This window comes from Helicoverpa armigera, chromosome 21 (genome assembly GCF_030705265.1).
Source record: "Helicoverpa armigera isolate CAAS_96S chromosome 21, ASM3070526v1, whole genome shotgun sequence".
Classification (NCBI taxonomy): Eukaryota; Metazoa; Arthropoda; class Insecta; order Lepidoptera; family Noctuidae; genus Helicoverpa; species Helicoverpa armigera.
In genome coordinates, this window is record NC_087140.1 from 7,360,058 (window position 1) to 7,385,264 (window position 25,207).

The window sequence follows — 25,207 nt, forward strand, 5'->3', positions numbered from 1 at the left end:
TGAATACACACTTCACAATAATACCAAAATCCCTAATCTCTATAATCAATTCCAAAAAATCAAAAAATATCATTGTATCTCAGAATGCACCACGCCGTATAAACGACCCGTCACATACGTGCACCGAATCTATCGGACATACGCGCTAAAAAACGGCAGAAACCCAACGTTTTTTTTATAAAAACATCGAAAGAAATTTTTCAGAAAAAAATCTACGATTTCGCAGATGTTGGTTTTATAAATTTCTTGCACGTGTTTTGATATTTTGGGGTTCTGTGGTCAATTTTAATGAGATTTTCAGATTTTCAGTTTCAAAGTAGAGTTTTAAATTTTGAGTTGCGACTGCAAGTACTAAGTACTACAAGTAAAACTGCAATGAGGAGATTTTTCATGCTTTTTAGTTTCAGTGTAAACAACTATACATCACATCACATCACATCATCAGCCTATCGCAGTCCACTGCTGGACATAGGCCTCTCCAAGTGCACGCCACTGAGATCTATTTTCGGCTTCTCGCATCCAGCTATACATACTTTATTGTAATTAAATCGGACATATATTTGACTTATTTTGTAATTAAATCGGACATATTATATGGGACATTTTATTTATTATATGGGATTTGAATTATTTAAAGAAAAAAATTAAACCCCCACTGTTCTTCTTTTTATACCTGTTCCATTTTTTCATCAAAAATCATTCAAACAACTAAAGTTCATTGGCAGCGGCAAACCTACAGAACCCATTCAAAAAGTCGCAATTTTTTACCTAACTCTAGTGTGCGGTCTCCACCTATGATATAGTTCAAAAATATATAAATAGGCTCACTTAATTATAAATGAATGGAAACTCCTCGATAATGGCGACCACAAAACATTGTTTATGATTATTAGTTCATTTGCTAAATTGAGTTTTAAAATGTTGTAATTTTACATCGTTCTGTAAGCCCTTGAACGGCGTCTTAATTTCATTTCGGACTATTAGCGGAATAATATAGAGCAACTATTATTAACTTTTGTGATATAAGAGTTTTTTTATTGTTTTATAATGTAGTATTTACATTCTACAATGTAAGGTACCCATTTAAAGATCATCTTAATGCATTTTGTTAAAAGACACAAAATAAATATGTATTTAATTTTTATTGTGGCTAGGGTGACAGGGACGCATCAGTTTTTTTTCATGAAACTATTCTTATGGGAAGATTTATTTGGCCAAGAAATCAAATCTTATAACCTTAGACCTATCTGAATTACAAAATAAAGAAACAACTTTTCTCAGACTGACAGTCTCCTCCACGGCTGTATATAAAAAAACTTAATTTACTTAGACTTTATTCAGAGACACCTAGCAGTAAGACATGGAACTAGTGCTTGAATAATTACATTTCAATTCAACAGATGTCACTACCATCGCGTGTTTATGTTAGTTCTATATTTAACCGGTAGATGGCGCTACGCAGATCTTGAATTTCTATGTATTTCCTTTAAATCATTAAACATGTCTATGTACATTTCATTGAAGTTCTGTTGTCTTTTGCAATTAAATTCAGCAGTTGTTACACAAACTGGACGCTTTCCGTCGTATTTTCCTTTGTTGTATTCAATTCCTAATCTCTTGACTTCCTTGAGCAAGTCATGCAGACAGGCACATTGCCATGGATTTGGGTCGAAGAGGAATTTCTTTATCTTCCCGCCAGAGTTCCTTAACTCAAGGCAAAAGTTGTCTTGCAAATACGTGATCCTATTACTTGATAAATTCAAGTTCTTCAAAGGACTTCCTCTAAAAGCATTCACAGACACTTCTTCAAGCTGATTTCCATACAAATCAACTGAAATCAGCTTCGGCATATTTCTGAATAGATCGTCTGGTATAGTCTTCATAATGTTATTTTTCAAGTCAACCTTTTGAAGATTCTTTAACGGTGCAAAAATATTAGGATTTATCGTTTCAATAACATTAGCTGTCAGATCCAATAATTCTAAGCTATCCAGATTAACAAATGTAGCAGGATTATCGAGCTTCGTTATTTGATTTGTAGACAAAATCAAATGCTTCATTGTTCCCAAATTAGGTTTTGTTGCAAAGCTAGGAACCTCTTTTAAGAAACATCTATCAAGGTTTAAGATTTGTAAAGATTGGAATGCGTGCAATAAATTGTCAGGTGATCCTTCCATATTATTTCTTGAAAAATCAATAAAAGTTATGTGTGGGCTCTGATCGAAAATATAAGGGTTAAGATCTTTTCCTACCAGCGCATTGCTTGACAGATCCACAAAATTAAGTTTAGTCAGTGGATCAAAAATACCCAGCTCCAATTTGTTAATCTTATTTCCTCTTAGATCTAAGAGTTCAAGTTTAGTGACCTGATCAAAAAGTCCCAAAGGAAATTCAGTCAACTGATTGTATGAAAGATTAAGATAACTTAGTTGTTTGGGTTCATCTATAACACCAAGTTTCAGACTTTGTATCTTGTTTTGAGACAAGTCCAGGTATGATAATGAATTCAGGTCATTGAAAGATTCATATTCAATGTCATATATCCTGCAAGCTCTTAATGTTATTCCTGTGGTTCTGTTATTATCAGAAACGAGACCTCTCACAAGTTGGTAGTCTGTCTTGCCAGCCTTACAGACGACGTCTTTCTCACTAAAAGTTCTGCATTTTGGTTTAGCTTCAACAAAAGCGAAGATTGTCAGGAAGACTGCTAGAGTTGTGTAAGTAACCATCATCTGGAAATAGAAAAATATTGTCATTATTAATATTTTATTTATCACCATTGTAAATAAACTTAAAGCATTTCATTGTAAACAAAAGAATATTCTGTCATTGATCAAAACGCCATCTTACATGTAAATCAAGAACTGTTTGCTTCAGAGAATTCTAAACAAAAAATTAAGCGCACGCACATCGAATAAGAATTTTGACCACAGTTTTCCTTGTTTTGTACTGTTTAATGATTATTTTCGTCCTTTGTATCCTACTCAAGTAAATAATAACAAAGTAATTACCTCTTAATTTGTCTGAATTTGACGCACAAAAATCACTTCTGATTCACTCACTCTTTACAATAAACTTGACACTGAGGTTATCATTATACACTGACTTTAAAACAATAACTGGTTCAAAATAATTCACGTTTAAGTAGATAATTTTGAGGACGATTTGCGTGTAGCAAAGCCGGTCTTCAGTAGTGAAGTGAAGTTAGTAACTTGTAACTTGAACGCGTTAATTCATGTGGTTCGGGTTTTCCCTAACCAATTCTTTGGCATTTAACAGGAATATCCAATAAGCTAGTGCACTGTGTTTATGCGGGTTATTTGAATCTGATTTATTTTAGTTTTCTATTTGTTATTAGTTCATTATTTAAGCCTTTATCCTCATTGAATACTTCCTCATCATCTTTCGTAACTGGTGCGATGTATTTTAATTCTTGATTCACGTCATCAGTATGAGTTAACGACCTGTTTATAAAGTTGTAAAGGTTAACCACAAGTTTGATAATGTCACCACGCCCTTCGTATTACGCGTAGGCCTTATTACCTTCAACTCATAAACATCAGTAAATGAAACCTTGATCAGCCAGTCAAGCAAACAAATCAAGTTTCACGTTAGAGATAAGCAGGCATTGACCCTATAGCTGAGGTTCTTAGATCAAAATCCCAGAATTCCTGAAATTTGATTAAAACAATTCTGGTATGGGGATACCGAATATTTTGTTCAGTTGACAGCTGAATATAACCGAGGTGAAATTCCTTAAAAGACAAGTGAAATCATTAGGTTATTAGCGGAGATATTAACGAATAACAATGTCTATAGCAATTACAATGATGACTCATGTTAACGTTCAGTTTATTAATGAGATGGGCTTTAACCCTCATGTAGATAAATTACTTTTTGTACAGAAATATTATGCCCAGCAATTAGTAAACAAAGAAAGTTGTCTGTGAAAGTTTGATCAGCTGCAGAGCCCATCGATCGATGTCTATAGTTCCAAACAAAATCGCTAGATGGCGTTATTCTCAAACTTGTTAACAGATTAATCATAGTTATTTAACTTCATCACAGTGCGTAAATTCCGATACGTTAAGTATACTCCCACTCACACCTACTCAACGAATATTTGTTAGCACTAATCAACCTTGACCTATTAATGAACAACTTGTAACACTCTAGCCATATTGTTATTTTAACTAAACAATTAATTATCTTATAATGTATCCATGATTACTCCAAGTTAATATGATCTTGCAGCCAACAGACAAAGCCTCTAAGAAGACGAAACTAGAAATTATTATTAAAATTATTGTATACGTCGTATCTTATACCTGCGCAGAAAAGTATAGCTATTTATATTGGTAAAAAATAAAATCAAACACCAAAAAAACCACAAAACATTTATTAATGACGGTGACTAATGTTAAATATAAATTAAATCCTATACGTACGTCCTTACTAAATTACTCATCCTTAATTACATCACTGTTTGCATTCTCATCGTCAAGTCGCTCGATAGTTACCGCTGTCTCTTCAATCGTATCAGCTTTTTCATCTAAATTGGATAGTGGTACTTCATCAAAGGTATTAAAATCAACTGAAGTATCCTTTGAACTGGCACTAGCTTCATCAACATTTTGACTGACGTTTCTCGTGATATCCAATTCACTCTTCAATCTTTGTATCGCTTGAACAACTTCGTTTTGAAAATTCATGTTCAGCTTATACAATTGTTCTGAATGCTCCTTCTCTCTTCGCATCTCGTTCTTCATGTGCGTGTCTTTGTATTTCTCGAACTCTGTCATTATTCTCACTTTCGACTCGTACGTGTGTTGTACCATCGAGACGAGAGCAAATAGTTTCTCGATCACTTTATCTTTAACCACTTTTGATATGTTTGGATCCGATTCTAAATCGGATTTTGCGTCCAGAGCCAAATCGTTTGCTGAAGATGGGAATCCGAGCAAGGATTTTGAACTGTTCGATCCATTGGATTTCGGTGGTGTGGGGCTTTCAACTTTAGGAGAACTAACAGTGGTTGTGTTACTCGTATTCCTGTTTTTTGAAGTAAAAGCACCGTGAGACACCACTTCAGTAAAAACACCAGAGCTTGGTTTGTTAGACTGGTACTCCGCCGCCTTCTTATTCACCTTCTGAATCAACTCGCTCTGCTTCTCCTTCTGTTTTTCAAAAGTGCTCTTCTCGATAACTTCTTCGTGCACTATTTTAATTTCCTCCGGAGTACTGCCTTTCTGGAAGGGGCTTCCAGTCCTCTTGGCAAAGTTGGTCACCGTCAGCTTAGACATGTCTGTTCTTTATAAGGCGTGTGATTAAATATGGCGATGAAAATTCGTATTACTGAACTGGATTTTTGTCACTAACGCTTCTGTCCGCCGTGATGACGATCATGGCACTAAGCGAGCGGTCATATGAACTGTTGTCGGCTGGCCTCACCGAACCAAGTGTGGGCTTCGCTCCTTACTTTTGGTTTGCCAGCGCTTCCTAGGCGTGGCAATGAATTTATTATAAGCAGCATTGATTGGCCGTAGGACTAATGCAGTTTGCATTGTAATGTTGACATTACTACGTTTTAGCAAATGTTTGAGATAATACTAACGGTGCTTAGGCTTTAATTGGTTTGTGGACAGTAATGTGATTAAATTTTTTAGTGTTCGCGATTAATGGTCATGCATTTTGCTACCTGATCAAATATTTAAGTAGACGCAATTTTTGTTATTTAATTAATGATTATTAGGAGTAAATATGCAATTTTTAACTTAAACTTTTTATATAGGAAACAAGAAGAAAACATAAAGGTGTCAAAAGTACCTACGTTAAAATCTATGATAGGTATATCTAACCGATACATCCATTTCTCTCACAATTGCCACCAAAGCATCTTAAAGACAAATATCAAACCATTAAAATTATGTCATAGGTACTCTGCCTACTCATGAATGTCAATAGTCGGGTAACTAAGTAAACGCAACCGAATTCATTATCGACAAGGTAAAGCTTAACGACTTACGGTCATAAATACGGTACATAAATAGTCTTTAGTGTATAAAAGTACGTAAGCTAGCAGCAGGAGAGCTTCTTTAGAAAAGTATGAACATTTGTCTAAGTTATATCTGCCTGAAAGTACCTAATCGGTGCTACAGAAGTTAGACTTTCAATATCATTAGACCAAGCCATGTAAATTGAAGCCTTGTACATTACGGTATTTAAGGTATTATCTATGGGCCAATGCAGCCTGAAAATAAAAGTTTTTGATTGGATTTGATTTGATTACTTCCTTACCTCCCATTTCCATAAGAAGTTTATTCGATTATTATTAAATACATATCAAAAGCCTATAACATATTCACAAAGCAATACATACTTAGCGATATCATCGAACATCAAAACGCTCACGACATAAGGCCATTTACACATGAGCGACAGGTGTGACGGTAAGTATCTGTCGTCATTCGTAATGCATCGTGTACACTAGATGTTATCGAGTTCGTGGGACGAATAGTATTGGAACGAGTTTCAAGACTGTACAGGCCTATTATGTAGCTTGTATGATGAAATATAGGCAGTCAATATATGCTCATATAAAACATAGGTTCATATGATAAATATATCGACTGGAAAAAAATCTGGCGCAGGACAAACTACGTGCTCTCCAAGGCATGGGTGTATCACCACCAGCATAAAGACTACGGGATGCTGTGTAAAACGGAAAACCCACAAAGCAATTTCGGCCCGACCAAGGAATCGAACCTGTGACCATAATAAAGACTAGACCAATGCAAACCAGAAATGTGTAAGTATAACGTCTAATGTCAAACATCTGAGAAATAACACGTTCTCAAATGGCGAGTTTTACTACTTACTGATAAAGTCTCCGATAGCCTATCAGGATCTTATCTCACAGGTAAACTACAAGTTTTGGTTTCACTGGTCAAATAAAAAAAAAATTAAAAATCTGTCAGAAATTATAAGCAGCCTTTATGTGGCAGATAGCATTAACTTTCAGATAAGTAACTGGCGTTTTATACTTAGTTTTATCGTTAACAAGTGAAATCAGGTGTAAATCCCAAATTCACAAACTCATACACATGCCATAGTTGAAGTTATTTTCACATTACAATCTGTTATTCTAGGGGCAAAAGTGAAGATAGCTGGCATCGACACTATCTCTCATTTCACAGATGAGAATCTGACCGCCGTCATGCGCGTGAGCAGAATAACGAACAACAGTTGTAGAGCTCAAATAAAAGAAGGTGTGGGCGATAAAATCCTAATAGAAGAATTCATTAATGAAATCCTAATAGATTTATAGATTTTTTATCAAGATTCTGAATATACGTCCTTTCTTACAACCAAACCTTCTTCTCTTACAGTCACCGCCTAAACTAACAACCTCCTTCAAACACCGCCTATTTTAAACCCCATCCACAGAACGCCGTGGCCACAAAATTCGTAACTCATTAATATAATTAATAGTTCGTCCGTATATCACTTTCACCATGGCGGAACCATGGGACGAAAATGGTAGCCCCATTGGTATTCAGTGTTGCCACACAACGCCGGATCAATAATAATTGGATATCACCCGTTAACTTGTTACAAGTATTTGTGTCACTTATCGGATTAGTTTTTTGAATTACCCCTTGGTTTGTATAGATTTTATAAATCATTTATTTCATTAAGGCCTTTACAAGCACTTATGAACGTCAAAGCATAGTCATAAATATAATTATTTCTTATAGAACTAATACATAGGTTGTGCTGTTAAAAACTTACCTACGGTACGTTGAAAAACCTGAAATTCACAAGAATACTCTCACACACATATCACAGACACTGTTAATAAGTGCACCTATTTAGTTAATATGTTGATTTCTGACACTTACACGAATATAACACACTTAAATTAAACTACTTTAATAATTTTATCGCGGTTATATTAATAACATTTATTCCCGACGTTTCAGATCCTTTACAGGATCCATGGTCACGGGCAGACTAAGGTGTTGGTCGTCTTGATATTATAGTACAAACAACTACCCTACATTTTGTTGATTATTATTAACAATCCGATTCACGCAGAACGAGCTCACTGTATCTATGGTCTCCTCAGTTTTGGCATGCACATCAGCACATACCATTACTTTTGATTAATTTCATCATCGATTTCATTGGAACCTGGAATGCTTCTCAAGAGATACTGAGCGTTTTTTTATATACTATGCTTAAATACTGCTTAATAACTGTTTTTCCAAGTTTTCTCTGATGTAGCATGTTTTTTCTTGCGCTGATAAGATTAATTTTATAAACATTTAATTTTTTTTATGAAAACAAGCTAATTCTTACACTTACTTAAACTAGCCCTTACTTTCAATCTTACATCAGCACTGTTTAGAATTAAGCAAAATATTGTAAAATGATGTACGAAGTAATAAACGATTTATTTATTTATTAGTTTAAGTTCAACTTGAGATAAGTTACTTTTTTTGTTTTTACCACCTTTTGTGTTCACCATATCTCAGCGAATAAACATTTTCATTTTCATTTGAAATCGATCTAGTAGTTGTTAAGATGGAAGTTGGTAGCAAACATACAAACCAACTTTACAGCTATATAATATTAGCATGGATATTATGAGTGCACAATCTTACTATGTGCAAGCATGTCTGCTATTGTAAATATGAATGCCTGCATGACTGCCCGTCGCGTCGGCTGGTGATTCCACTTAATCCAACTGAGTCACTGTTTAAACCACCACAAGGTTAGACTCAGCTTAGACATGAATTTTATTGAGCTAATAAGTAAAAATAGATTTTTATGTGGTTATTCATTATTTTCAGTGATCTCTGAAAATTTTCGGATACTTTTGCAACAAAATAATTTGAACACATGTACAATATTGTATGTTAATTTTCATGAATAGAAATAATGATAACATCTTATGAAGTTGTGTAGAATTTTCAGTGCCATTTTGCAACTTTATTTGGGAATGAACACTGAGCATAAATGATATCAATATGACTTCCAAAAATATATCTTTTCTCTCATTTGAAGTGTTGCAAGACTACACAAAGTAACAACAAAAGAAAAGGGAAACTACGAAAGCATTTTCTGATTTTTCATTTCACTTTCCCATCACTCCACAAACACATACAATTTAAACAACCAAAAATATGGCTACATTACAAAATATGAAACAAGTAGGTAACTCTCTCGTACTGAAGGTTAGCAAAGTTTACAAACAGATCGATGATCCATGGATTTACAATGTCATTATCTCCTAGACGTACAAGTTCAATGATATCAGCTTAAACACCATTACGTATGCAACGACGTGCGCGCGCGCATCTGCTCCTCCATATCAAACACCTCACTACTTGACCACGCGCACCTCTCGCTCCCACTCCTCACACAAGCCATAAGACAGAAAGGGACACATGAACTGGATCATGGCTCTCCGAATCAGGGTACGGTGTCACAAACAACAGAAAAGGCGCTTCATACACACACGTAACGATTCTAAAAGGAACGATAAGCGACTGACAATGTTAGAACTTAAGACGTTTTGTATTCCATATCTCGAGGAGGATTCGTATCAAATAGCTTTCCCTTACACTTGGGTCCCCTCCGTGCCAGAAGGTCACATGTGCACGTTCCACTCGTACGTTGGAAGACAATGCCTACCGGAACTGCACACTACGTGCTGAATTTGAAATAGCTGTATAAAAACCGCGGGGTCCTTGTCGAAACTATCACAAACAATCCAACCATCGTTCAGTGAACACCACCAGGAGCAAAGCAAAATGGTGTCCAGTAAAGTAGTGTGCTTGTTGGCTTTGGCCTTTTTCGGGAGCGCAGCTGCCATCCCTGCCAAGGACGCCTTCTGGAAGGGCACCCCTATGGACGGCATGGTGGAGGAGATGAGATCCGGCTGCGCGGAAGGATCCGACCCCACCGCCTGCATCAAGTACAAGGTCATGTCGTTATTGGACTCCATTTTCAAGAAGGACACCTTCCAGGTATCCGACTTTCGATTTCGCGAAAACAATTGAAGTTTCCACTTTCCAAATAATCGAAAGTTTTAACATCGTTAATTGCTTTCCCCGCAGATCTCCGACGCCGTTGAAGTGACGAAGAATGGTGCTGCCAACGACGTCAGTGCGCGCTCCACTGGTGATTTCTTCGACAGCATTGAGAACTTCATCCAATCCCACGATGTGACCTTCAAGCTGCCCATCGCCGACACCCAGATCACGGTCAGCCCCAGGAACCTTGACAATGATGAGCTGTCCCTGAACGTGAAGTTCAACAAGGAAGGCGCCCGCTCCGTCGGCGAGGCTCGCAAGGCTAAGCTCAAGAAGATCATCGTCCCCATCCTAGTGTTCGTGCTCCTCAAGGCCATGACCCTCATCCCCCTGGCTATCGGTGTCCTCGGTCTGAAGGCCTGGAACGCGCTGCAGCTGTCCTTCTTCTCCTTCGTGGTGTCCGTCGCTTTGGCCATCTTCCAGCTTTGCAAAAAGGTGAGTTGAACTTTTGTTTTATAGTTAACAACGTAGAAATTTAGTAGCAAGAGCACCAAATTGATAAAATGGCACTGACTATTTTGAAAAGCACTGCACTTATCTGAAAACTTTGCACCCTGAGCACAACTGTTACTATTTACTATATCTATAGCACAAACAGAACCAAGTTTGCACTATAACTTTATATTTTATTCGACACTTAATCCAACACGGAGTTTAATGAGCAATTAAGCGAAGTGTTATTTTTGTGTACTAACCCTCTTTCACAACTCTACTATCCATAAGCCTAACATTGTAGTTTACCCAGATTGCGGCGGACAACTCGCACCCGCAGATCGCCGCTCACGGTCCTTGGGACGCCGCCTACGCCGCCACCCGCCGCAGGAGGGACGCCGAGCCTCAGGAACTGGCCCAGGAACTCGCCTACAACGCTTACCACTAAAATATCCGAACGCTTCCTCAACCCAACGACCTGTATCCGAACCCCGATCATCCCGCCGTTTAGGAACGTGAAGACGGGCACAGATAACATAGACCAAATAAATGATTTCGTCAAGAAATCGAGACCGTGTAAATACTATGTAATGCAACTTATTTATTAAAATATTGTGCTTGAGAGCGTGTGATTGTGATGTATGACTGATGTTATTTATTTATATTAATAATAAATCTTTGAAGAATTATTATGTTCCTTTATTCAATCCTTTTATCGTTGTTCAATAAAGTTACTAAATAATCAAAATAATAATGTTAGCGAAATTGTTTCTTGTAGCAGGAACATAAATTTTATACTTAATTAAATGATCATTAAATTAAATAAATAAAGTAGCAAAACTACTTACTGTTCCTTATTATTTAGTTAGTAAACAGAGAAAGCCATATTTAATTAACAGATATAAAGTAGAAAGGAATGATTCCATCAACACCTATTTTTCAAAACCTCTTCCTGTATTTTCTGTAGGCTCATCACATGTAGCAACATGTTTCAAAAGAAATGAACCCACTTATAAATCAGAAAAGGAATGCCCACTACCTATCTATACAATAAAAATATCAAACAAAGTAAAATATAGGTCAACTAATAACGAAATCAATCACCACCCAGCAAGATAAGACCACCACAAAATGAAGCGCAAGAAAATTCAAAATATCTAGGTGAATAAAAGCAGGACGTAATAAAATACTTTCTCTAAAAGGGAAGAAAATTCGATACGAGGAGGCATTTGCAACACATTAAGTTTCCGTTGGTGTGCCAATAGCTTTCTACCGACACTTCTGATCATCTGGTATTGTGTTCACGTAGCAGATAGTATCGACGTCACGTGCTACATTTTACTCGGATCTAATGACGGATTTCATTGTAGTTGGTTGATTGATTTGTGAAGATGTACCTGAAGAGTCGTATACTAGACTATAGATATTACTGGTCAGTCTAGGTGGATCCTTCTGAACGAACTACTCACCCGGAGTATTTTCAAAATCGGTTCAGCAGATCCAAAGATTGCACCCAACAACGCCACAAGTACACAAACTTTGCGTCAGTTTAATATTAGTATTTAGATGATTATATGTTCAGCTGGAAACAATTACCTACGAATTTTTACGCAGCTTCACCTGCGGCTGTTAAAAGAGCTACTTAACGCAACCCCATAAAAAATAGGCTTTAAACTTCGCAAAAGGTTTTATGTGTTTCAAATCTATATTGACCCTTTAGGCAAATCGGTTCCGAGGACAATGAACTGAAACCTAAACTCCAATCAAACAATTAATGTTGACGTGAAGATGGCAAAAGGAAATATGCTAATCATCATTTTTTCAGGGTCATATAACATATGGATTTTAAATAAAATAAAAAGAGAATAACATCATTAAATGCTTTTTTCAGAAGCTTATTTTGGAAAACTAATTTTCTTTCTGGTTATCATAGAAATCTAGGTCATTATATCTTTATTTAAACAGGAGACTACCAGCATCATTCATGCAAATTAACGCAACTAGTTACAAACTAAACTGAGCGGTGACGTGTGTCTACGTCTAGGCATGCTGATGATGACAGCTGAAAAATAAATGCCTAAAAATTGCCCTTCGGAAGAAATAAGCAAGAAAAAAGGACTTTTCACTGACTTAATCATCTTGCTAATGTAAATGTAAAAAAAATGTAACTAAATATAAAGATAATCATGGTTCTATTGTTATTATTTTATTTATTGTGTGAAAATAATTCTTGCTCGTAATCAATAGGAACTATTTTAAGTTACCGATTTTCTATCTAGGTCATTAGAACTTACCTGGTTGACAACATAAAACAAATCGCCGACACAATTAGGGGGGGCCTAGACAGGAGCCCTGCGGCACTCCTCATTATAATGCACGGTCCTCACGCAGGATGCGCCGGGGCGCCGCCATGGCATACCTGCCTTACCCTGCTGACCTACTCGTCACACATTAGCACGGATTCAACACCATAACTCAACTATTTTTAGGTCCTACACCATGCTCGCCTTACCAAACGCTTCAAACAAATCGAAATACTTAATCAATTTCAAATAACTTCATTAAATCAATGGAATAAGGTTCAAAATAGCAAAGATTAAAGTTTTCGCGATGGCAAAGGTTAATTTGTCTATTTGTATGTATAAGTAGATGATAGGGTTTCGGGTCTGTTTGTATGTTTGTCACGAACGCGATGAGTGTAAGTAGATAGTGTTATGTGTATAATGTTACCTAATATGGACGACACAAATGTTTACTTTCTTATTGCTAGTTACAGAAATAAAATACTGAACTGAAAATATACCTTAGTACTTATTTACTACCTATTTCTTAATGACCTAGTTTTTATCAAAATCTATTTAATGTGGGTCAAACGAAATTAAATGATACGCGCAAGGCATACCTATGTACATTTTTAATATAGTAACGGTGACCACCATATTAGAGCACGATAAAGCTCTTTAGGAAACTGACTGGGTGATAAATCATTGAAAACTGAAAGGAATGGAAATACGCCTTTTAATAGATCTGAGTCTGTACAATTCATTATTTTTTTTAAACCGGTCCAGTTGCAACTGTTATTGACCACACGATTTTTTTCTCTTTCCATAATAAGATTTATACGATTTAGAGGTTTATTAATTATTATGCATCAAAGAAACACCATTAAACGTAACTAAGACTAGACCTAGACTTCATCATTCAACATTTACCTACTTTTGTTACCATCAGCAACTAATCCTATCCAGGATTTATTATCATCATCATATCCCATTGCTGGGCACAAGCCTCCTCTCACACAGAGAAGCATTGAGCGTTAATCACCACGCTTGCTCAATGAGCCTTTATGTTTAGCAAATCCAGGTTTAAAAAGTCATAAAATAAAAACTTCAGACACCATTACACAGATTCCTAGCCCACGTTATCAGAACGGAAGTGAAACAACAATTTCACAATCCGGACATGGCTGGCTATGCAAATGTGCACACATCGCGCATATGCGATGACCAACCCTTATTGCATAATGAAGATGGCGCACGCGCACATTTTGCTTAACCAGAGCAATTTCACTTTTGTTTGTAAAACTATGCAGAATCTTGTTTATGTAACAATGAGGTGTAAGATTGTGTAATAGTTTCGGTTTGTAAATAGAAAAATAACGTGTCATTTTTTGCGAAAAATAAATATTTTCTTAAATTTTTGCCTTCTTTAATTTGGGAATATTTTCTTCAATATTAATGAAAACATCACATCAACATCAGTTTCTTTCTTGGATACCTACAGGCTACGTAAAATATTCAGTTGTGTATCAAGCTGAAAATATCTTTTCACATTCCTTTCATTTACATGTCTTTAATTAAAAGTAATTATATATGCTCTAAAACCCTTCAACAAATTACCAAAACATAATTAAATAACCTAAACCTGTTTTATAATTAACACCCCTCAAAACATCCACTCTAACCATATATCATCACTAACACACCTTAACCATTTCATCTCCTTTAAGGTGCATAGACCATGTGTCTGACAGCTGCAATAAAATCCACAACATTAAGCTAATGAATGACACTACAAGTGATGGAAGCTTCTTTGTATGTACGAGCCGATGGTGAGAGCATCGCTCAACACTGCATGACAAACAGACTGACAATGTGCAGGTTAAAGACATCACATTACGTATAACTTCGTGAAGTGAGTGAATTGTGTACTTGTCCGATTATTTGGACATTACTGGCGGTTGATTCCGTAATGATTGGCGATGTGTATGCGTTTTCATTGTCTAGCATTTCGAGTTTTAAGTCGTCTAAGCCCCCTAGATAGTCAATACAATTTCGCAATGTTATGTTAAAAATATTTTGTGCGCTATATTGCGCCAATTATATTGTCCGTCTAGGGCCCGCTAAATTAAGCTAGGTTAGGTAATGGTCAGTGTCTCTGTTACTGTTACAGCCTTTTTATCGTCCCACTGCTAGGCACAGGCCTCTTCTCACACAGAGTAGGTCAGTGTCTCAACAGACCAAAAAAGTCTTAACTTTTTTAACCACACAGCGCCTATGCCTACGTTAATTGCATTATAGGATTTTTTATTAGTACGGCAGTATCACTAAAAGTAAAATGGCAACAATTCTGAAGTCGCGAAGTCAGAAAAGCTTCAGCTTCAAGAACAGTGGTGAACACATACCTAATGCTACTTATGACGTTATTTTAGGTATTCCCTTATATACTTCACCTATAAAATTCTTTATCTACTTCCTTATGTACTCTACCTGTGTACCCCGTTATGTGCTTAGTTGTTCACTACCCCTATGTTCTCCGTTATGTACATTTTGTTCACTAAGAACCTATTTTATGTACTTCCGCAGTATACTCCCTCATTTGCTCACCCAATGTATTACTTGTATGTGTAGTCACAATATGTAAAATCATACTATAAACCTACATTTCACTGGGATATCGCAAAACGCATTAAAATTATTACATTACGTTTTATTGTATGTGACTGTACTCGCTTAGGTACTTCCATACATATATAATATATAGTCTTTTATGTAATGTACCCACCTACTCCTTCATATATTTCTGGACTCTTTCAGTGTGTAGTTTTTGTTTGCGCTACATTAAAGTTCTATTTATTATAGGTATAAAAGCTTAACCACCACCGCTAAGGCTCACTAAAGCTTAGCCTGTAAAAATGATTTTGTAAAACCTATGTACTTATGTACGACAATATCCTTATGATGGATCCTTGGCAGTCGTTACGGGTAGTCAGAAGCCAGTAAGTCTGACGCCAGTCTAACCGGGGTATCGGGTTGCCCGGGTAACTGGGTTGAGGAGGTCAGATAGGCAGTCGCTCCTTGTAAAACACTAGTACTCAGCTGAAGCCGGTTAGACTGGAAGCCGACCACAACATAGTTGGGAAAAAGCTCGGGGGGAGGAGGATGCATGTACCGCAATTATTTGATTTATAAGTGTGGCGAAGAAATGCTTCGCCCATGTAAAACTTAAAAGAACACCCTATTTGTGGTAAGCGTTTTTGTATTCCCTTAGGAAAGTTTGAACTTCATTCTAGAAAAAAACAATGACGCACATTTTTCTCAATTCTAACTACGTTATTTCCTTCGTTACATAAAATCTGTAGTAAAATGAACGTGACTAGAAAGGTTACAACCACATAACTGTTCGTAAGAATAGTAAAGATAGTATTATAGTGTTTGTTTACTGTTTGTAACTTAGTTCATGCAATGGACTATGTCTACAATATTGATGAAATCTGAAAATAAAATTATGTTTGGTTATCCCGGGCAGTCATTTTCCATAAAAGATAAGAAACCGCCTCAATCCAATCCTTGGGATTTTTTAATTTTAATTTTAGAAAAACCAAAACACGCATGAAGGGTTTCTAACATCGACCCCTCCGTCTCCCTCAAATTCTTTATACTGAAATTCCTCGAGAAAATATGAAAGCATCTGAAAAATATTGATATTAATATTTTTCATATCAACGCCAAAATACATCACTCTCACCGCCAGGACTTTCTTTAAATGAAAATAAATAGTTTGCCAAGTATGAAAGCGATCAGCATTCGAGGCACGCCCGAGGAACGCGTGCCTTGCCGTGCAAAGGATCACAGTATAAAAACCAAGCCCATTGAAAAATTAAATCATTGTTGCTCCATTAACCGGCCGGGCCGAACGTCTAATTAATCAAATCTAATGACAAAGTGAAATAAAAACAAAAAAATGAAGTGTCTGTGCTTACTCCTGGCTTCCGTCGCCATCGTTCGCGGTTACAGCATCAAGGACAATGAGATTCAGACGGCGCGCTTACGGACAAGTGATGAGTTGCTCCAGAGTGTGATCAGTGATTGTTTCGAAGCTGAATCCCCGATGTCATGTCTCAAAGTGAAAGTTCTCTCGTTCCTGGACACGAAGCTGGGAGTGAGCTCGGAGTCCGCGAGGGCTTTCGACGACAAGAACATCGACAAGGTGATCTTCGACCGCGTGAGCCGGTACCTGAGCAACAATGAAGTCAGGTTCCAGCTGCCTGAGTTCCTCTTCGAGGGCGCTGAGGTCTCCTACAGAGCTGACAAGGGTCTGGATGTGGAATTCCCGGAAGACAGTGAAAACGGTGAAGGTAATGAGAGGGCAATAAAAACTTACGAACATAAAGCTTGAAAGTGAGACTTAATACAATTTTCTTCCAGCTCGTGGCATCTTGAAGAAGAAGCTGCTGTTGCCCGTTCTGCTGCTGCTCAAGCTGAAGATGAAGGCGCTGATGCCCATCCTCGTCGCCATCATCGGCATCAAGGCCATGAAGGCCCTGATCCTCAGCAAGCTGGCCATCACCCTTGTCCTCGGATTCCTGATCTACAACCTGATCATGAAGAAAGGAGGTAAGATGTCAAAAAAGTAAAAATAGACCACAATAACCAGCATGGAATAAGTTGTTGATACTTAACTTTTCTTGTTTTTGTTGCCAGCCATGCCCATGATGATGATGCCGCCCGCGGAGACTGTATCTCCCGCACCCCAATACGGTCCCCCGGCCAATCAGTACGGACCTCCCTCCACCCCCGCGCCCTCCGCACCTCAGGACTCCTACAGCCCTGCCTGGGAGCCTGCTAGCGGTGGTCCTTACGCGAGAGTTTGGGATCCCTCCCAGCTTGCCTACAGCTCATACTACCCTGGTGACTCAAGCTCATCAGCAGCTTCAAACCAGTCTCCGAGCTACTCCAGCGTGTCATCCGTCTCCTCATCTTCATCATCTTCAGCAACTTACTAAACGAACCTACCTCATGTAAATACGCACGGGAAACGCATTGTACATAGTGTTTTAACGCACGCACCAATGAAACGGCTAGGGTCTAGACGAGTTATTTATTGACGATATTTATTATTATTTATTGAAAGACAATAAAGAAACTGTCGTTTTACTGATCGTTCATTATTTTACCCTTATTCAAGTGCCTTCATAATAAGCTAGACGTATCAAAGTGACTTAATGAAGTTCCAGTATATCCGGAACGATTCCCAAAATGGCATGTGAAACTATTCTATTGGCCCATAAAAATTCCCTAGGGCTTTATTTTATAGTATCAGGGCCATATACCTTAAGGATGTGAACTGCATATGTATGAACTTTCACCATTAGTCATAAACAATACACCATATAATATTGCCCTGCTTTTCCTGGCATGCTCTATGGGAGGTCGATTTTTAGGACAGGTGACAGCTAATCGAGTTATGTGGATTAAATGGGATTAAATTATACCAAGCCTAATACATAAAATGATTGTCCTTATCATTGACTCGAGTTTCGAGTGACGTTATATTTGTTTTGGTCGTAGAAGAGCCTATTTAATTCCTTTATTTTTAACCTAGAATTGTTGCTGTCTCTCGGCCTAAGGCCTAAACGGTAAAGGTAGTGTATATCAACATGATTATTTAAGACATCTTAAAACGCTTTTACAATCGCTCTTCACCTGCAGATTTTTATTAGCAGTGGCGAAAATGAACCATCATTTTGGCCATCTAATAAGTACTTTTTTATGATGATATGTTTACAAAAGAGGATTTTTTTAAATACTGATGTTTTTGAGAATTTCCCATCATAATAGACATTGTACATAAGTTAATCACTATCAAACAGTGTAAAGACTACGAAAGTCAATGACTACTCCTTACTTAGCGGCTAAAACTTTCGCTTATTTAAAACGCAAAATCTACATAGTATCAGTCAGTGAGACTTCAGAAATGTATGCAATATCTTCGCCAAGGAAATGTCGTTTAACTTAGCCGTTTTAAAGTTAGAACGGAACTTACCCTCTTCAATAGTTCAGTCAGCACCATATTTTTGCTATGCTTTTGGGTAGAAGTAGAACACATAATTATCTAAGTGACAAAAGATCTACGCAATCAGAGTAGGCACTGCATTGATTTACCCAATAACACGTTTGCTTTAATGTGAAATACTTAAAGTACTCTGAATGAAGGGTAGTTTTTTATAAGTGGGACACTGGGTAATAGGTAATAATAACATTAAAAGGTAGTAGACCATATAAAGATAATAAATAAAAAGCACAACTTCAATAACATTTTCTTTATTCACTTTTAACTCGATTAGCACAATATCAGGTGAAGAATGGAAATGGAAGTGTTTCATAAATATTATTTCAGTAGGTACACAATTGTTTGGAAAAGTGGAAAAATAGGTAAGTAGGATACAAAGATGCTAAGTTCGTTATTATTGTCACAAAGGTATGGTTTCAGTTTCTACTTATTACGATAAATTCATTATATTTGAGTTTTCTTGATAGGTGGAATATAATGTATGGAGAATTTTTATTTTTATTTAGAAGACTTTTTGTTAGGTGTGATAATATTTTATATTCTTAAAATTAGGGATAATGACAGTTAGAGTGCTGTAAATAGAAAATTCAGAGGATAAACATATTTTATCGTCCTATTTAGTACACTCCAACATGGCATTAGTAGGTTAGCATTTGCGATCACAAGTAGGAAAGTGTAAGAAATGGTCGTGCAATATTATATCTATGTATACTACAATAGGTATATAAATACTGTATAAATGCACTACTATATACAAGGACTCTAGTACATAAGAAATAATTAGAGGGACATTGTTTAAAAGTACAGTAGACGAAATAATTTGGCGGTCATGCTGTTTTTCCCATGTCAATCAAATTGTTTTGTCTATTGTACATATAATAAATTAAAAAATATGAACTAAAACTTTGAATAGAACTACAATAATATTATGTAGGTAAACAGAAATAGGTGCTTCTGATAACTACAGGAGAAGGTTAAAGCTATTATTTCACAGCCTTCGACTAAGGAGTGCTTAATAAGGTACTCTTTGTAAGTGAACAGCCATAGAGCTATAGAAGAAAGAGGTTTGAATATTATATTTAGTATTGTAGATTTAAAGTTTCTAGACTTATTTTATATATTTTGCGGTGCCTACCTATAGGTACTGTTTGTTCAGGTAAGATTTTCTAAGACCGCGAAGAAATAGGTACAAGTTATGGTTAAAAAAGTTGGTTAGGTATAGGTACTTAATTATTTAGTTGAGTAATTAACTTATAAAGTATATGCTTACCTAGTTAGGTATATAAATAAAGTAGAGGCATATGGGGAGAGGCAAGGTTTTCATGAAAAATATAAAGTAACAATAATGTGCGTTTTTTGTGCGCTTTTCTGATAAAGACATAATTTTTTTAATACACCGAGGGCGCTTAATTGTAAACGGTCATGTAAGACTAAATGGTTAGGTATGTAGGTAAATAAGTGGACTGGCCTATCAATGAAAAATGTTTTTCAGACTTAAGTTCAACTTCAAAAAAACTGTCCTGACGACTTTACTGCGTTTTTCAGTTGTTGAAATTGTATAGAAGAGAATAAAAGTATTACTAGGTAAATCACACGTTCTTAATTTTTATTTTATTTATTACGTGTAAGATAGAATATGACTTTACTATGAGATGGAAAATAAGAAGAAAGAAAATCTTGTGAAAAATTCAGGTCTATGCAAAATCCTACTTTTAAAATTACAGATTAGTGATATATTTCTGAAAATGGATTTAGCGATAGTGGAAGTATTACAAGTGCGATCTTATGGTGTAGTTAGTATAAATAGATGATTTATATAGTAAGGTATTTGATTGAGTGGGTACGAGAAAAAGCGCGTAAAAATTACTTGAAATCATGAGCACGGATTTCAATTAACTTTTCATCGCTTTTGAGACTAGAAGTAATATCTGCTATAATATTCGGTTATATAGGTTTATTTAATATATTATATGAAATATTTCTCTGGTATTTTCCCTAATACTACATTTATGGCAATTTTCATCCCCTTTATTGTCATCAGATTATTTTGAAATGAGCAGTAATAACGTCAGCCATCGGAAACGTATCGACCCACATCAGTAGGTCGTAGACAGAGTATGCCATGGAGATGGCCAACTCAATAAGATCAAAGATCCACTCGTTAAAACCGGCGAAACCTTGGCAGCGTTATTACTACTATTTTGTTTTTAATCATACAAAGGTACTGATATAATGGACTTTCCATATGAACTATAGGTACAATTCCGTAAATCGTAAATAAATATTCCTGTTTTTGTAGGCAAATAATAATCTCCACTTAGTCTACGCGGTGTTTGAAACCAATGGAAGATGTATAAGGCACCAGGGTTATACAACACCAATATGAGTGCTACTTTTTCAACTGTTCACCAAAATTGTACAAAAAAAATGTATACTGTATACTACTTCCGTAAATATCTCTTAAGACTTATTCTGAATATACTACAGCTAGGGATGGGGTGAAAACAAAATAAAAAACAGAAAATGTAAAAAATAACATTTTACTTTCAAATAAATAGGACTAACAATGTTCATGCTAGGGATTGAAAACATAAAACCAGGTAGGTATTGTTCTAAAATTTGGCATGAGCTGAACACAAAATGTAAAAAAATCGAGACTTAATTAAAACTAATTGTTACAGCTCTGTCATTTAAATGTATCGCGTAAAATATGGGCATGATTTTACGCAGTACAAATAACCATTTCACGTACCCCAAACACACTTACATAGATTGTCAATTATTAATGAAATTATTTAAATAGCACATTATCATCTATCATCAGCAACATTTAAATTAAAATTGCCTATATCTATACTCAAATGATTGTTAGTGTTTCAGTCTGTAAAACATACATAATTATAATGTTAGAATTTTACTAAAATAATATATTAATGTGTCAATGACATTTTGCTGAATCAAGCTAAGGAACAAATAATTAATCTACTTGTTTAAATTAACTGGAAAAATACAACATACAATACAAATATTTGATCTTTAAACACACGTTAACACTCTTTGATTTCAACAAAGTCATTCACAGACTCTTAACATTTTTGTGCTAAGACAAAATCAATTTATGTCAGTATAAATTACTACTTAATTGATTTTTAGTCAATACTTTATAAACACTTTGGATTAGTCATGTAAAAACGAACATAAGTTTCAATGAAATGAGACCATGGGTCTATATAAGGTAAGTTTTCTTATAAATATTGTCTATAGGAAGTGAGATAGACTGACGCCTGATTATTTAACGAATTGAAAACGAAAATGTTGCATGTGTTTTTGATAATGCTTGTAAAGCAAAAGCATTGAGAAACATGATTATAGCATAGAGCCTTATAGATGAATGTGGATCCAGACTTTACAGAGTCATGCACCACGAACGGCGCACAAATGTCGAGCCATCGTTCGCGGCCTACGACTAGCAAATTCTAGACACGGCTTAAAATAAAGCAAAACCATAAAATCACTAATTTTATATCAGAAACAATATTATAAAGTCAAATCATAAAATATGAATATCAATGCCAAAATAATATAATAACGCTTTTCATCCTTTTTGTACTTACTATCTATTAAATATTTTTATGCTCTTAAAAACTTTAACTTTACATATATAAATTTTAATATCGACTTTTATCTATTTTATATACATACATATACATGTAAGGAAGAAGAGAGAATATATTAGAGGGGTATTTTGTAGTCAATATTTTTACCTAATTTAGTCACGATCCATCATAGTATTTTAATTTAATTGTATAGTATTTTCAATGTTACAATAAAAACTTTCATGTAACTTCTGTAAACTTTTACATAATTCTGATTTTCAAGTATTCCAGTTCTCAAAGTAATTTTGCATTGGTTGTCACTTTCTAGGCAGCATATACTAAGGCGGAGTACTTTGCATCGTAACAAGAATAGCCTCAAAGCAGAAGAGGTACCAATAGCTTACTTTATATTTATAAAGATTATATTTAATACCATATTAGCCCCTATACATTAACCTCTGGTTAGTTAGCTGTAATACTATAAAACCAAACAGTATTTATTATACTTATCAAGCACCAAATGAACTTGCAATTCATATTGTATACATTTAAAAAAGTATAAACTGAGATAAGAAATTCAGGTCAGAGTAGTGAGACAAGTGAAATATTTGGTTTCAACTTATATTTACTTATACTGATGGAATTACTAGTAAATGCATTATATCTTAATAACAACATACATTTAGCGTCATAGCAACCCCAAATAGTGGCAAGGTGTAGTAACAATCGTTGCTTTGGCTGCAAACAACTAAATAAAAGGCACAAACTGATGAACTGATATAAATATTAGTTTTTGGCAAACTGTATCTCATGTCTCCTTATTAACTCAATCAACAAACTACACAACATAAAAATGTTATAACTTGCATAAAATATATATAGCTATCGAACACATTTTGTCAAATGTCACAATCTTTATATCACTGTTATCCCAGGCACCTTATTCATATAACTCGCACTGGACTTACTTTGTCACTCTCTTATATTCCTTGATATAATCTCCTGATAATCACTTGAAGGTGACACTTTCGCCATCACTAGTGAGCACATACTATACACAACACTGTTTGACAGACTACACTTTGTTCACTGAAAACTTCAGAAACTGTCCCTGTTTGAACATCCTTTTCTGGCAGGGGTGTCACTTTCTTCTGAAGAATTCTTTGTCCCTGTCCTGACACCCTTGGACATATTTGTCTGGTCCAAGGATGTCTGGTGACGTACATCGTCGCTCAGTGTCCCAGACGCGCGGTAAGCACGTCCCAGGCAGCGGCGAGGTGCTGCAGCGCTCGCTACAAGCTGCGCCAGATGTCTGCCGTGACGATGATGGGGCAGAGCCGCGTGAATGTGATGCCGGTGATGATGCCGGTGACAAGCATCGCGCCGCCCATCATGCCCGCCGTGCCTTGTTGTTCAGGCGGCACCGTGCTAGAAATTGGAGTGGTTAAATTAGATTAGGTATATACTAATGTAAGTATAGCCCTTTTTCCTTTTTCCTTTTTTTTAGTAACGGAATAAGGAAATATTAGCGGAGATGCCAAAGGCAGGTCTGTCAGCTTGTAGGTAAAGAAACTAACGGCACACAGCCAAAATGATCAGTCACTATGAAACTGACGAGGCGTTCGGGTACCTTTAGACATCTGTCAAATATTAGCCTTGAATGATTGGTGATTTGGTTTCCAAAGAAAATGGCCGGGTTCCAAAGAAGGCGTGTAAGATTGGATCTAGTAACGTTCCTCATCCCTCGAACACCCACATTTTGACGTCGGTACTTTCTTAGTAGATCTCTACTAATCATTTTGTTCACTATTTGCTGTACTCACCCTCCAATATACATCATAGCTAACGAGCTTCCATGTCCAGAAGTCCAGCCCATGAGTGCAGAAGCAATCCAGAACACGTAGTCATTTGAGATGAGTATTGGCAACGTTCGGGTAGCACTCTTGTATTTGCACAGCAGGAAGAACGGGATGAAAACCAGTCGGATGGTTGTGAATATTACCAGCCATTTGGGACCGGGCTGGAAATTAGATAAATGTTATTAATCACTTTTTGCATATAAATAAAAAATAGGAAGAACTTAGATATATATTTCTAAGAAATATATTTGTGTTTATAAATATCCATATATGTATAAAAAGTAATGCCCCCTTTCGTTGTTATTTTATAACTCAAGAAAGGTCTCACCTATCCAAACCAAATGTTTAGACTTTGTTGATGGTTTATGTGAAGTTTGCAGAAGACCGGTCAAACAGTGCTTCATTTATAAATTTTTATGTTACAAAATACTTGACGTTATAAGTAGAGAAGTACACAAAGCGGGCCAGTAGGTATGAATGTATAAAAAGCTACATTGTCTGTGAGTACATTTTGTTGAAAATGACTCTTTTACAAACAAAATATTGTACTGCTCTGGAATAATTTAACTCAATAATTTTCTGTGTCCGCAGTCCAGTATTGGGACTTAAAAAAAGGTTGATAATGATGATGAAATACTTACAATTTGCTTAAGACTAGCAGTAACGTTTCCAAGCAAGGCTGTAACGTTGAAGGTCAGGAAGCAAGTGATACGGACGAAATTCTCGCCCAAGAAGCCTTCCGTGTTCGGCTCAATATCTACAAATAAAACATAGTTGTGTTAAATTAATAAGTCAGTTGGAATAAAACTAAAGTTATATATTCATACTTCGACTTAAAAAACCTTAGAAAATAATGGCGGACTGGCTG

General features: G+C 36.0%; 5 protein-coding genes across 10 annotated transcripts in view; 2 read left to right on the forward strand and 3 right to left on the reverse strand.

Moving 5' to 3' along the window:
• Window positions 1–1,317: 1,317 nt before the first annotated feature.
• Window positions 1,318–3,302, reverse strand: LOC110373582 (leucine-rich repeat-containing protein 15). Its single transcript, XM_021330889.3, has 2 exons — window positions 3,012–3,302; window positions 1,318–2,732 (listed from the first exon to the last, which is right to left on the reverse strand). Exon 2 carries the CDS (start codon window positions 2,730–2,732, stop codon window positions 1,455–1,457), a length of 1,278 nt encoding a protein of 425 aa, XP_021186564.3. The 5' UTR covers window positions 3,012–3,302; the 3' UTR covers window positions 1,318–1,454.
• Window positions 3,303–4,383: 1,081 nt separating this feature from the next.
• Window positions 4,384–5,530, reverse strand: LOC110373583 (uncharacterized). Its single transcript, XM_021330892.3, has one exon. It carries the CDS (start codon window positions 5,301–5,303, stop codon window positions 4,461–4,463), a length of 843 nt encoding a protein of 280 aa, XP_021186567.3. The 5' UTR covers window positions 5,304–5,530; the 3' UTR covers window positions 4,384–4,460.
• A 4,216-nt stretch (window positions 5,531–9,746) lies between these two features.
• Window positions 9,747–11,221, forward strand: LOC110373584 (uncharacterized). 3 transcript variants are annotated; one of them, XM_021330893.3, is made up of 3 exons: window positions 9,747–10,034; window positions 10,125–10,535; window positions 10,837–11,221. In XM_021330893.3, the coding sequence occupies exons 1-3, from the start codon at window positions 9,819–9,821 to the stop codon at window positions 10,978–10,980; spliced, it is 771 nt and encodes a 256-aa protein (XP_021186568.3). In that variant the 5' UTR covers window positions 9,747–9,818; the 3' UTR covers window positions 10,981–11,221. The 3 variants fall into 3 exon arrangements, with proteins under 3 accessions (XP_021186568.3, XP_021186570.3, XP_021186569.3); XM_021330895.3 differs by having other exon boundaries at window positions 9,747–9,989; XM_021330894.3 differs by having other exon boundaries at window positions 9,748–10,034; window positions 10,846–11,221.
• Window positions 11,222–16,685: 5,464 nt separating this feature from the next.
• On the forward strand, window positions 16,686–17,968 carry LOC110373615 (uncharacterized). The gene is made up of 3 exons (XM_021330936.3): window positions 16,686–17,169; window positions 17,240–17,428; window positions 17,516–17,968. Exons 1-3 carry the CDS (start codon window positions 16,776–16,778, stop codon window positions 17,815–17,817), a joined length of 885 nt encoding a protein of 294 aa, XP_021186611.3. The 5' UTR covers window positions 16,686–16,775; the 3' UTR covers window positions 17,818–17,968.
• A 3,440-nt stretch (window positions 17,969–21,408) lies between these two features.
• The window catches only part of Ent2 (Equilibrative nucleoside transporter 2), a 35,317-nt gene continuing 31,518 nt past the window's right edge, over window positions 21,409–25,207 (reverse strand). For all 4 annotated transcript variants that reach the window (XM_064040044.1, XM_064040043.1, XM_064040045.1 and 1 more), the window contains 3 exons: window positions 24,981–25,096; window positions 24,304–24,500; window positions 21,409–23,908 (listed from right to left, as the gene is read on the reverse strand). In XM_064040044.1, coding sequence (XP_063896114.1) covers window positions 23,773–23,908; window positions 24,304–24,500; window positions 24,981–25,096 — 449 coding nt within the window. In that variant the 3' untranslated portion in view covers window positions 21,409–23,772. The remainder of the gene's footprint in view (window positions 23,909–24,303; window positions 24,501–24,980; window positions 25,097–25,207) is intronic.

Coding starts and splice junctions, on each gene's coding strand:
- LOC110373584 (XM_021330893.3), top strand. CDS start 9,819: ATGGTGTCCAGTAAAGTAGTGTGCTTGTTGGCTTTGGCCTTTTTCGGG. Junction 10,035..10,124: donor TCAAGAAGGACACCTTCCAG/GTATCCGACTTT, acceptor CTTTCCCCGCAG/ATCTCCGACGCCGTTGAAGT. Junction 10,536..10,836: donor TCTTCCAGCTTTGCAAAAAG/GTGAGTTGAACT, acceptor CTAACATTGTAG/TTTACCCAGATTGCGGCGGA.
- LOC110373583 (XM_021330892.3), bottom strand. CDS start 5,303: ATGTCTAAGCTGACGGTGACCAACTTTGCCAAGAGGACTGGAAGCCCC.
- LOC110373582 (XM_021330889.3), bottom strand. CDS start 2,732: ATGATGGTTACTTACACAACTCTAGCAGTCTTCCTGACAATCTTCGCT.
- LOC110373615 (XM_021330936.3), top strand. CDS start 16,776: ATGAAGTGTCTGTGCTTACTCCTGGCTTCCGTCGCCATCGTTCGCGGT. Junction 17,170..17,239: donor AGACAGTGAAAACGGTGAAG/GTAATGAGAGGG, acceptor ATTTTCTTCCAG/CTCGTGGCATCTTGAAGAAG. Junction 17,429..17,515: donor CCTGATCATGAAGAAAGGAG/GTAAGATGTCAA, acceptor TTTTGTTGCCAG/CCATGCCCATGATGATGATG.